Source organism: Mus pahari, chromosome 8 (assembly GCF_900095145.1).
Source record: "Mus pahari chromosome 8, PAHARI_EIJ_v1.1, whole genome shotgun sequence".
Classification (NCBI taxonomy): Eukaryota; Metazoa; Chordata; class Mammalia; order Rodentia; family Muridae; genus Mus; species Mus pahari.
In genome coordinates, this window is record NC_034597.1 from 6,651,094 (window position 1) to 6,663,929 (window position 12,836).

Below are 12,836 nucleotides of genomic sequence, written 5' to 3' on the forward strand. Positions count from 1 at the left end.
CACTTTTCAGATTTCCTTCTCCCTACCCAGTTTGTGTCTGTGTGTATCTCACCCAGAGCCTTGTGCATGTTAGATAAGCATGCTCCTACAGTTTCATTCCCACCCTATAGCACCCCTCCCTCTAAACTGTTCCCTTGTATTTCTTTCTTTCTTTCGTTTGTTTCTGCTGTTTACTTAGTTGCTGCTTTCAAGCTTTATTTTACTAGCAGTTCATTTACTCTTCTTATTTTTTTTTGGTAAAGATTTATTGATTTTTATGTATGTGAGTACACTGTCACTGTCTTCAGATGCAGCAGAAGAGGGCATCAGATCTCATTACAGATGGTTGCAAGCCACCATGTGGTTGCTGGGAATTGAACTCAGGACCTCTGGAAGAGCATACGGTGCTCTTAACCACTGAGCCATCTCTCTAGCCCCCCTTGTATTTCTTAGTTTAAGATTGCCTTCTTACAAGTGACCTGTTTTGTTTCTTTTCCTTTTTTCTTTTTAAAGAAATTTTATTTGTAATTTATTTTTTACACTCCATATTCCATTCCTCGCCCCTCCCCATCCACCTTCCTACTATTCCACATACCACTCCACCCCATCCTACCTCCTCTCCATGTGGATGCCCCCCCCCCCACCTGACCTCTAAACTCCCTGGGGCCTCCAGTCTTTTGAGGGTTAGGTGCATCATCTCTGTATGAGCACAGACCTGGAGGTCTTCTAGTGTATGTTGGGGGCCTCATATCAGCTGGTGTATGCAGTTTGGTATTCCAGTGTTTGAAAGATCTCGGGGGTCCAGATTAATTAAGACTTCTGGTCCTCCTATAGAATCGCCCTTCTCAGCTTCTTTTGGCCTTCCCTAATTCAGCAGGGGGTCAGCTGCTTCTGTCCATTCGTTGGATGTAAATATTTGCATCTTACTCTTTCAGCTGCTTGTTGGGTCTTTCAGAGGGCAGTCAAGATAGATCCCTTTTTGTGAGCATTCTATAGCCTCAGTAATAGTGTCAGACCTTGGGACCTCCCCTTGAGCTGGATCCCACTTTGGGCCTGTTGCTGGACCTTCTTTTTCCTCAGGTTCCTCTCCATTTCCATCCCTGTAATTCTTTCAGATAGAAACAATTATGAGTCAGGGGTGTGCCTGTGAGATGGCAACCCCATCCCTCACTTGATGTCCTGTCTTCCTGCTGGAGGTGGGCTCTGTAAGTTCCCTCTCTCTACTGTCAGGCGTTTCATCTCTTTGAGTCCTGGGAATCTCTCACCTCCCAGATCTCTGGTGCATTCTGGAGGGTCCCCCAACCTCCTATTTCCTAAGGTTGCCTGTTTCCATTCTTTTTGCTGGCCTTCAGTACTTCAGTCCTTTTCCTTCACCCAATACCAGATCAGGTTCCCCTCTATCCCCCACTGCCCCTCCACCCTGTCCCCTTTCCCTCAGGTCCCAGCCTTCCTCCCCACTTGTGATTGCTTTCTTCTCTCTCCCAAGTGGCACTGAAGCATCCTCACCTTGGCAGTTCAGCTTGTTGAGCTTCTTGAGTTCTATGGACTGTATCTGGGGTATTCTGTACTTTTTTTGGAAATTCTAGGTCTGGTGTGGTGCAGGAGGCAGAGACAGGCAGGTCGTTCAGTGTTAGAGACCAAACTAGTCTGTATAGAGTTCTAGGTCAACCGTGGTTGCACAGTGATATACCATAGCCCACGACATTGAGATTGGAAGTGAATTGTACAGGGTAGTCTTCTAGGAATAGACTGAGTAGATCAGAAAAGGTGGTGTCCATCCATATTCTCTGAGGATTCTGCTTTTTGTTTAGGTGGAAGTATTTTTCTATGACAAATACTTACAATGATAGAGTATATATATTTTAACTCAATATAGTAGTAAAGTAAGTGTAGTGTAAATATAACGTAAATGGTGGGTTGCTGACAGGGTAACTTTTAGTGCAAGCTGATTACCTTTGTTAATACATCTGAACATGTAAGTAGAGCTGTGTTGTTTGTTTGAGGTCAGGAGGTAGTTACATTGCTTTGTTTCTTATCCTGGCAGTTGGGCAGGGTAAATGAAAGCTCGGATGGGAGCAGTTAATCCCTTTAGTGTGGACAGTATGTTGCCTCTGAGGACACAGCCTTGGCCTCTTAGGTTTAGGAGAGAGCTTGTCAAATGCATGTCTGGGAACTTAAATGACAAGGGCAGCTAAATTTTTTAGTGTGACTTGCTTAATGGAGGGAGTTTTTAGTTAACAAATCCACATCCTTTCTTTATCTCATTAGAATACAAACAGCGATTTAAAAAAATAATAAAATAGGATAAAAACAAACAAACCAGAATAGGACAGAACAAATAGAAGTAAAACAACAAAGAAAAAACACAAAATCCAGAGACACACATATCCACATACAGAAATTCCATTAAAAACCTATCAGAAACCATAATACACATGTAAAAGACCTATAAGGCAAGAATCAAGAGAAAAAGAGAAAAACAATGCCTAGACAAAGCATTATGAGACAGGGATCTTCCAAAAAATGCCACAGCTTATTTTGTGTTGGCTGCCTACTGCTGGGTATGGGTTTGTTCTTAAGAGTGTTTACATAGCCACTGAGACTCCATTGGCGAAAACAGTTGGAGATACTGGGTTAGGGACAGGGCTTATGTCTCCTTCCTCTTCTCCGCGCTGGGACTCCATCTGGTTTAGATCCATGCAGGACCCGTGCATGCTGCCACAGTCTTTGTGAGTTCATATATGCATCAATCCTGTTGTGTTTAGAAGGCTTGTTTCCTTGGTGTCCTCCACCCCCTCTAGCTCTTACACACTTCTGCCTCCTTCTTTGCAGGGATCCTTGAGCCCCAAAGAGGAAGTGGGGGGTTGAGGTGGGGACTTGATGGAGCCATTCCTTTTAGGATTTACTGCTCTGGGGTTTCACTCTGCACATGGTGTAGCTGTGGGTCTTAGCATTTGTTCTCATCTGTTGCAAGAACAATGTCAGCTGAACAAGACACTGATTGACTTGTCTAGGAGTAATTTTATTGACTTTGTTCCTTTAATGGAACATATTTGGATTTTCCCTAAATTCATGTTTTATGTAGTCTCAGGTTCCTGGCCACCTAAGCAGTATCACACATGGATTTCTTCTCTTGAAGTAGGCCTTATAACCAAACAGATATTAGTTGATTACTCCTATAAGCTTTGTGCCACTATTTTACCAGTAGATGTTACAGGCATTGTCAATTAAAGGGTTTGTAGCTGGGTTGATGTTTCACTTTCTCCTCTGACAGGATATAGAGTACGTTTTAGTGCCATGAACACTCTTAGTAGGCATGAAGTCTCTAGTTAGGCGACAGCTTGATTTCTCTAGGTAGAGTAAATTCAACAATGGGGCCTGTTATCAGTTTGTGGGGAACAAACAAAAACCTTGTCAGTATTCTGGGTTTGAGGGTGTTCTTGGGTTGGTCCTCTTTGGTCAACAACTCAATTAACCATTATTCATTCTGGAATTGGAGGATTCATTTAGTGATGACATGTTCCTTCAGTTGGGATTTTGTTGTTATTCATTCTTGAGCCTGGTTTTGTTTCTGATTTTGGCCCTATTACCAAGGAAGTTTGAAGAACTTAGACTAATCAGACAAACTGCTGTCTTTTTTCTCAGTTAATTATGTGGAATCATTGCAGCATGTTGAAGTGTTGAGCCCTAGCAAGTCATTTAACTTGTGAATTAACTTGAATGCCACCCATTCAGAGATCTATGTGAGTTTTTCTTTGTGTGTCTAGCTTTAGAAAGTAAGTCTAGAGGGTTGGAGAGATGGCTTAGCGGTTAAGAACACTGACTGCTCTTCCAAAGGTCCTGAGTTCAAATCCCAGCAAACACATGGTGGCTCACAGCCATCCTAACAAGATCTGATACTCTCTTCTGGAGTGTCTGAAGACAGCTACAGTGTACTTACATATAATAAATAAACAAATCTTAAAAAAAAAAAAAAGAAAGTAAGTCTAGACAGAGCTGAGCTAGCAAGAAATTTACTTGAAAAACTAAGCAGACCAACCCTGATCTTGAGTTTAAATAGTGATAATTTAGGAAAAGCTATTAAACAGCTTGTTAATGTAGTGTGTGTATATGGAAAAGCATTACACTGCAGGGCAGCACTACGAAAGTTTGTGCAAACCTTTCCTGGCACAACAGCCTGTACAGGGTCCAGAGCAGCTACATATGGTTGTGCTCAACCCCAGAACCAGACTTTGAGAGATGGGGGATGTATTTTTTTGTTTGCATCTGTTTGAAAGAATTGTACAAATAAGTTTATACTGTGTAGATGATGGTGATTATAATGTTCTTTTAAAGTCATTAGGACTTGAGAAAGGAAGTGTCAGTTTCTTTTAAGATGCTACAGACAGTATTTTGTAATAAAAGTGTTTACAGAATTATTATTTTTGTAGTGCTGGGGAAGGGAGCTTTGTGAAACTTAGACTTGATTTAAGTCTTAATTTCACATCATAAACCAGAATTTCCCTAGAGGTTACAACTTCGGCTTTTCCTTTTAAGGGAAATGAAAAATTCTCACTTTCACTTGCTTTTTGTTAACTAACAAGTAAAAATGGTACTATATATTGAAGCCACCACTTATTTTTGACAGTTTTGTTTTAACTGCAGTCTATTGCACTAGTTGTTTTTCTTTCACTATAGGACTTTGGAGCAAATGTCTAAACAAGCATCCACTCTGGCATTTATCCCAGCAATCCTTTCACATAAAATTACGGTTTTCTTTGGTTCTGTGTGTATTTTATTGAGGATAAAGTTTAGTTTTTTGTTTTTTGATTTAAGTCTTATTGCATTATGATGAGAAAAGATACATAATTTCAATTTATCTGAATTTATTAACATTTAAAAACATATTTTGAATAAACAGACTTACATCACATTCTTCTTTCCCTTTTGTACCCCAGCTCCTCTCGGATAGCCCCTCCCCTCTCAAAACCTGCAATACGTTTATCATATTCTTTAAAATTTATAAAATATTATAACAATAAAAATAAGTATTATTAAAGTTGTTTGATATAAAACAACAGTCAGTTGAACAGTCTTATGTAGATGCTTGTCTATAGCAATACTGAAAATACATGTTTTTCTCAATATAAATTTTAAATAACTCCAAATATATTAAATGTATGATATCTTAAAATAATATATCACCTTTAGTTTTTTAAATGAACATAAATAGGTAAAGTGTTTGTTTTGTTTTTGTAGAACTTAAAATCGTGGCTCTTACTGTGGTACAAACACAAAATAAGAACAATTTTTGGACATTGTAGTTCATTGTAATAAGGCTGTACTCAGTGACCAAAGGATTTTACCTCCATAGTAGTTAAGCTAAGACTTGACAGTTCTGCTGCGCCAAGGAATGAATTGTAGGCAAGATTTTTGGATACAGATTTCCTGCTATGGTCAAAGCTATTTGACTTGAGTGATTATCATCATTCTCAGCCTGCAGGGAACAGGTTACATTCATTTAAGAAATGATGTGCGTTATTAAGATGGTCTATCCATGAAGTCATTCATCAACTGTTTCAATGAACAGTGGCTCTGCTTGGAGGGTGGCACAGATGTTAGGTGAGGGTAAGATTCTGGTTCATTGGCTGTGATGATTTTGAAAAGCATTCATCTTAGAATAAGAGTAACTTACAAAGTCCTCTTCAAAATTAATAAAATAATTATAAATATCAAGCAAAGCCTTCAGTTTCACTCTTTGTTGTTCTCTTACAATCTACCTCCCAAATTAATCTTCTATATTTCTTTTGACTGTATAAATAATTTTGAAATATGTAAGCTGTTCTGAAGATCATAGTATAGTGTAAAAACATCAAATAATCCTACTAATAGAGAGGCTGAGATAGGAGAAGCTTGATTTCAAGACATTATGTAGCACACAGCAAGACCCTGTCATGTACAAACAAGCAGAAAGTGTATATGGACTGTACAATATTGGACCTATTTCTCCCATTACCAAATTAGAAGATGGGATGACAGCCGACAAATTTCTAACTCCTCATACTTTTGAATTTCAATTGATTAGGATATGTTGGTAATATTAATTTTCATAATAAGAGATATTAAGGAAAAGTGATTGTTACTTCCCATTAATTTTCTTGTTAGAATCCTTAGCCATCAGGGAAATGCAAATCAAAACAACCCTGAGATTCCATCTCACACCAGTCAGAATGGCTAAGATTAAAAATTCAGGTGACAGCAGATGCTGGCGAGGTTGTGGAGAAATAGGAACACTCCTCCATTGCTGGTGGGATTGTAAGCTTGTACAACCACTCTGGAAATCAGTCTGGCGGTTCCTCAGAAAATTGGACATTGTACTACCGGAGGACCCAGCAATACCTCTTCTGGGCATATACCCAGAAGATCTTCCAACTGGTAATAAGGACACATGCTCCACTATGTTCATAGCAGCTTTATTTATAATAGCCAGAAGCTGGAAAGAACCCAGATGTCCCTCAATAGAGGAATGGATACAGAAACTGTGGTACATTTACACAATGGAGTACTACTCAGCTATTAAAAACAATGAATTTATGAAATTCTTGGGCAAATGGATGTATCTGGAGGATATCATCCTTAGTGAGGTAACCCAATCACAAAAGAAGTCACTAGATATGCACTCACTGATAAGATATTAGCATATTAGCATGTGATATTAGCACAGAAACTTAGAATACCCAAGATACATTATGCAAAACACAAGAAAACCAAGAAGGATGACCACTGGGTGGATACTTCATTCCTCCTTAGAATAAGGAACAAAATACTCATGAAAGGATATAGGTACAGAGACAAAACTTAGAGCTAAGATGAAAGGATGGATTATCCAGAGACTACTGCTTGTGGACGTTGTACATCGTGGTGCGCACTAGGCTCCGCACCACGATGTACAACGTCCACAAGCAGTGTCTATGGTATCTTCTGCACCTGAGATTCTCTCTTCTATCTCTTGTATTCTGTTGGTGATGCTTGTATCTATGACTCCTGATCTCTTTCCTAGGTTTTCTGTCTCCAGGGTTGTCTCCCTTTGTGATTTCTTTATTATTTCTAGTTCCATTTTTAGATCCTGGATGGTTTTGTTTTTTTTACTTCGCCTGTTTGTGTTTTCCTTTAATTTTTAAGGGATTTTTGTGTTTCCTCTTTAAGGGCTTCTAGCTGTTTACCTGTGTTNTCNTGTTTTTCTTTAAGGGAGTTATTTATGTCCTTCTTAATGTCCTCTATCATCATCATGAGAAGTGATTTTAGATCAGAATCTTGCTTTTTGGTGTGTTGGGGTATCAAGGACTTGCTATGGTGGGAGAATTGGGTTCTGATGATACCAAGTAACCTTGGTTTCTGTTGCTTTTGCCTCCTGCCATCTGGTTATCTCCAGTGCTACCTGCCCTGGCTATGTCTGACTGGAGCTTGTCCTTCCTGTGATCCTGGTTGTGTCAGAACTCCTCAGAGTTCAGCTGTCTCTATTATCCTGTGATTCTGGGATCCTGTGATCCTGAGATCCTGGGCGTGTCCTGCCTGTGTCCTGGGAGTCAAGCTGCCTTTTGGGAACTTGAGATCCTGGTGTGACCAAGCTCCTGGGATTCTGGGATCCTATGATCCTGGGTGTGTTAGAGTGCCTGGGAGTGGAGCTGCCTCTGGGTGTTGTGGGGCTGGCTGCGCTCAAGGTCTGCTCAGGGTGCCAGCCAGACAGCTAGTATTTTTTTTTTTAATGGCTTATGACACTGTCACTTTCATTCTTACTCTGAGAATTATAACTATGGATTTAAAAATTTCCTGTAAACACTTTTAAAAAAGATACAGTCCCTCTCAGAATGTTACTTTGTGAGAGGCATCTGCTTTTGGCTCTGAAATAATAAAGACATGGTCTTCATGTTCATTGGATTATAGTAAAAGAGAATGCCTTGTTTTTAGGGTCCAGATGAAGAAGCTGTTGTGGATCTTGGCAAAACTAGCTCAACTGTGAATACCAAGTTTGAAAAAGAAGAATTAGAAAGTAAGTTCATTTAAAATAATTTATGTTTAGCAGGGAAATGAGCACATGATTCTTGTCAATGTTTTCTTACGTTTAACTTATAGCTTCTGGAAATGTTTTTTACTTAGAAGACTATTGGGTACTTTTGTAGTGTAGTGCAATGAATAATAGTTCTGCAGATGTTCATCTCTATGACCAGACTACTTCCTGATGTTTATTCTCTTTTTAAGTATTGGCATAGATAGATTTCTGAAAGCCGTTCCTACCTCATTGACAGTTGCCATTACTTGTGAAAAGAAAAGTAATGATTAGAAAATGTATTTGTTTCCCATGATTTTGGCAGCCTGGCTGGGGTACCAGATTTCAAGCCACAGGTATCACTATTTGTCATCAGTTGCTCATTTCATTGGTGCTACAGTAACCATCACTTAGAATTATGCAGCAAATGAGTTCTTTATTCTCCCATAGGGGAAAAAAAATCTATTAGTTTCCTTTCTTACTTTAGTTTTAGAAATAGTTTTGGAGTTACAGAATGTCAGTAATGTTAATAATATTAAATCATACCATTTGTGAAAATACAAAAGCTAACACTGAGAAACTAGAAATGGGTTTACTTACAGATTCCTCAGCTACAGCTTTTGTTTGTAATTGACTGGTTTTCGACTGCTGGCCTTTTCTGTTCCAAGTGAGTACCCTAGTTGACACAGTTTGAGATATATGGTACCTTTACTCTTAGGTTGTGTCTCCTTAGGCTCCTCTAATCAGTGTGGGTCTCTCATTCTGACCTGGTGGTCATGACACTGATAGTGGAGGGGAGTGAGTGGGTTGTACTTTGTACAGTGGTTCACAGTTTGCAGGTTGAGAGGAAGTATGTACTACAGCAAGGACCCATGCAACATGGTTGTAGATATTATATCGTGTTACTGATGAATTAATGTGGAACATTTGGCTAAATTCATGTTCACGGAAAAGTTTACATGTACAATTTACGGACTTTTTATGTTAAAATGTGACCGTCCTATATTAGGCACTTAATCTGTTGCTTTTAAGAAAAAAAATGGAGTCCTTTGCATTTATTCTGAATTTTTTTGCCTCTGCCTCCTGAGTGCTGGGCTTATATCTGCGTGAGCTAACATGCCTGGGTAAAAAAAAAAAATGTCTTAATTTCTGTAGAGATTGTATCAAGTTTTTAGTATTTTAGGCAGAGTGCTTGCGTACTAGGAGATGTTTCAACAAATAAGTTGAGTGTGTTAACCTAAGTCTGGTTTTTACTTTAAAGTCTTAAGTTTTTAGTTTAAAAGTTGTTCAGTTACTTAATGCATTTGTTTTTTGAGACAAGACCTTGCTCTGTAGCTCATTCTGCCCGAGAACTTGCTGCAGAGCCTAGAAGGTCTGATGGTGAGTCTTCAACGTCAGCTTTTAGAAGCACTTAGAATAATACACACCTCTGAGCATATCCGTGTGGGTATTTCTAGAGTTTTAATTGAAGAGGGACAACCTTCCTCTAATGTTAGTAATCCTGTCCTATGGCCTGAAAGAAAGGGAAAAAGAAGGAAGACAGCAGCAGAGTGGCAGGGAAAGCGGAGGACACATTAGAGGTTTGGTAGCCCTCTGTCTTTGTTTCCTGATCTGTCAAGACATGAGCAAGAGCCTCATGTGTCTGCTGTCATGCCTTACTGAATTTAATAGACTTAGTATATGCTCCCAAACTATGCTGAAATAACTCCTCCTTTGTAAAAGTTGTTGTTCATGTATTTGATCTCAGCATCCAAAAAGCTGACGTGAGAAAAGTAGCTAATATATCAGGCCAGCCTTGAACTTACAGTTCAGCCTCCCAAGTGCTGAGATAATGGGCTGTGCCACCAGGCCCAACTTCATTTACTTGATTGATACTGAGTCAGCCTATTTGTAAGTAGGGAACTGACAAATGATTAGGATCAAATGTAGTTGGTAAGGATCAAGTATACATTTAAGTCTCATCTATGAGACGAGACATAATGGTACATTACTGTAATCACTGCTTGGCACGCAGAGGCAGAAGGATTCTGAGTTCATTGCTAGCCTAGTAAGACCCTGTGTCAAATGCTAAAATGAGAACAGAAATTTGTTATAGTAAAAATTAATTGGGGCTTTCTACCCCACCTTTGATAATTCAGATTCCAAATAAAAGACAAAACCTTTATATTTATAATAAGCCTTAACAGCACTAGAGCTGGACGATATCAGTTCTCTAAGCTATTTTACTCATTTCTCTGTCAATAACCCTGAGATATGACTTGCCATATTCTACCTGGGGAATTTTTACTCTGTCTGGCCAGCTATGGCCAGTTCTCATGATTCCTTACCCCATGGTGTCCTCGCCTCTCTCTTTACTCTCTGATCTCCTCTCTCCTCATGGTCTATCCTCAGACCCCAAACTGGGGAACCGGAGCCCCACATACCTCTCTTCTGTCCAGCTATAGGTAGGCTGTAGGCATCTTTATTGAACTAATAGTTTTAAGTTAAGGAGCAACGTTACATAATATCATTTGATGTACATGAGGTTTCCTTGTCCCAAAGGTAACCAGATCTTGGGGGCCAGTGTTTAGCATTGCAATTCAGCAACAGACCAAACCTCAACATAGAATCTCAGGATAAAAAGTTTCCTAATATTTATTTACTGACCATCTTATGAAATTTTTTTATGAAAAGAGTATTATTAGCTTAGTATTTCAGCATACTGTTTTATTTTATATATAAAGGCAACAAGCAGTCTATGTCAAAAGTGTTTTCTTGATCTAGTTGTTTATATTTTAAATTTGTAGTTCACATCTCTCTGTATTCAGCAAAGCAATACAACTTAAATGATGAACTGTTGAAAAACTCAGTTTGTCACCTCTCAATTAGTAGACACAGTATTGTTGCTGTATGTGCCTAGTTCATTTCATCCCGAGACTACCTTTTGTTTTTCTTAGAGGGATTAAAATACAAGGGATAATATTTTCCCAGTAGTAACTTTTCTTATTCTAAAAGCACAGTAATGATGTTATAAAATCTTAAGTTCAGCTACTTTGTGTATTTGTGTTGTGTATATAAAGTGTACATATTTTTTTTAAAAGACATATTTAGTTATTTATGTGTTTTGCCCTTATGTATTTGTATGTATCATGCTCACACTGGTGCCCACAGAGTTCAGAAGAAGAGGTCTTGAGTCCCCTGGCAGTGGAGTTACAGATGGTTTTGAGCTTTTATATAGGTGCTGGGAATAAATCTGGAAAGTCTCAAAGAGAAACAAGCACTCTTAACCCCTAAACCATCTTTCTATCCCTGATTGATGTTTTTAGATTATTTATTTTTGAAGCTTGTTGTTATTCAAATCAAATAACAAACCCTTTGAAACCCAATGGAAAAAAATAGTAAACAAACATTTACTTAAAAGTTAGTATCATGGGGCTGGTGAGATGGCTCAGTGGGTAAGAGCACCCGACTGCTCTTCCGAAGGTCCGGAGTTCAAATCCCAGCAACCACATGGTGGCTCATAACCATCCGTAAAAAGATCTGACAGCTTCTTCTGGAGTGTCTGAAGACAGCTACAGTGTACTTACATAAAATAAATAAATAAATCTTTAAAAAAAAAAAGTTAGTATCATGACACATGAGGTACTTAATAACCCTTAAGACATATACTGAGGATGTCTACTAACTTAGTCCTGAATGTGGGTAGAATAAATGTGTCTAGGTATGTTTGTGTGAGTTTATATTTTTTAAAGTTCACAGATTTTGTTGGTTTTGTTTTGTCTGCCTGCTTAATATCTCTTCAAAGCCCTGGTTTATCTTCCTGCCTTAACTTTCTAGTTCTAGAAGGTAGAATAAATTTATCCTATATCATATGGTGTATGTGTAGCTCCTCCTGATTGAGTTTAGATGACAAACTTACGCTTACACGAGTAATCCATGGGGCAGTTTAATGATCAGTTTTATTGCAAAGCTCTACTGTAACATGTGATACTTTTATAAAATAAATAATGTGAAGGCAGCCATTGTTGATGTCTTGACTTTGAGCTTACATGTAATTCTTTGTTTCTAGAATAAAGTGTGATGTGCTTTCTTGAATGTCATACTTTCACTTTGGTTAAACTATGAACATTTTAAAAACTGGAACTAGGTCATCGAGCTGTATATGTTGGTGTTCATGTACCATTCAGTAAAGAGAGTCGTCGGCGTCACAGGCATCGAGGGCACAAACATCACCACCGAAGAAGAAAAGACAAAGACTCAGACAAAGAAGATGGGCGGGAGTCTCCTTCTTACGGTAGGAAGAACTTGCTCTCTGCTGATGACGGGTTTTCCAAGAAGTTCCATCTTTTTACTTGAAAATTTCACTATTTTTTTTTCCTTCATAGCTGAGTAATATTTTGTCACATAGCATACTTTTTTTTTCCCCAAGAAGTTCCATCTTTTTACTTGAAAATTTCACTATTTTTTTTTCTTCATCATTGAGTAATATTCTGTCACGTAGCATAGATGTATCATATGTTCCTTACAGGTGACAGTTGTCATCTGTTGATGGACATCTAGGTTCATTTTCATTTCCTAGTTATTGTAACTAGAACAGCAATGAACATAGATGGGCAAGCGTTTCTCTAGCGGGGTCTAGAGTCCTTTGGTTATATTCCCAGGAGTGGTATTGATAGATTATATGGCATTTTAAATTTTTATTTCTTGACAAACCTCTACTCTAGAGTGACTTTCAAAGTGGCTGTAGTCATTTTTGTTTTCATCAGCAGTTTATGACTGTTCCCCTAGACCAGAATCTGGTGCGTGTGTGTGTGTGTGTGTGTGTGTGTGTGTGTGTGTGTGTGTGTGTGTG

General features: G+C 38.6%; 1 protein-coding gene across 6 annotated transcripts in view; it reads left to right on the forward strand.

Annotated features, from left to right (window-relative positions):
* Nucleotides 1-12,836, forward strand: part of Slc4a7 (solute carrier family 4 member 7) — a 97,195-nt gene that overhangs the window by 20,927 nt on the left and 63,432 nt on the right. For all 6 annotated transcript variants that reach the window (XM_021203010.2, XM_021203014.2, XM_021202999.2 and 3 more), the window contains exons 2-3: nucleotides 7,927-8,008; nucleotides 12,132-12,278. In XM_021203010.2, the coding sequence (XP_021058669.1) occupies nucleotides 7,927-8,008; nucleotides 12,132-12,278 (229 nt within the window). The remainder of the gene's footprint in view (nucleotides 1-7,926; nucleotides 8,009-12,131; nucleotides 12,279-12,836) is intronic.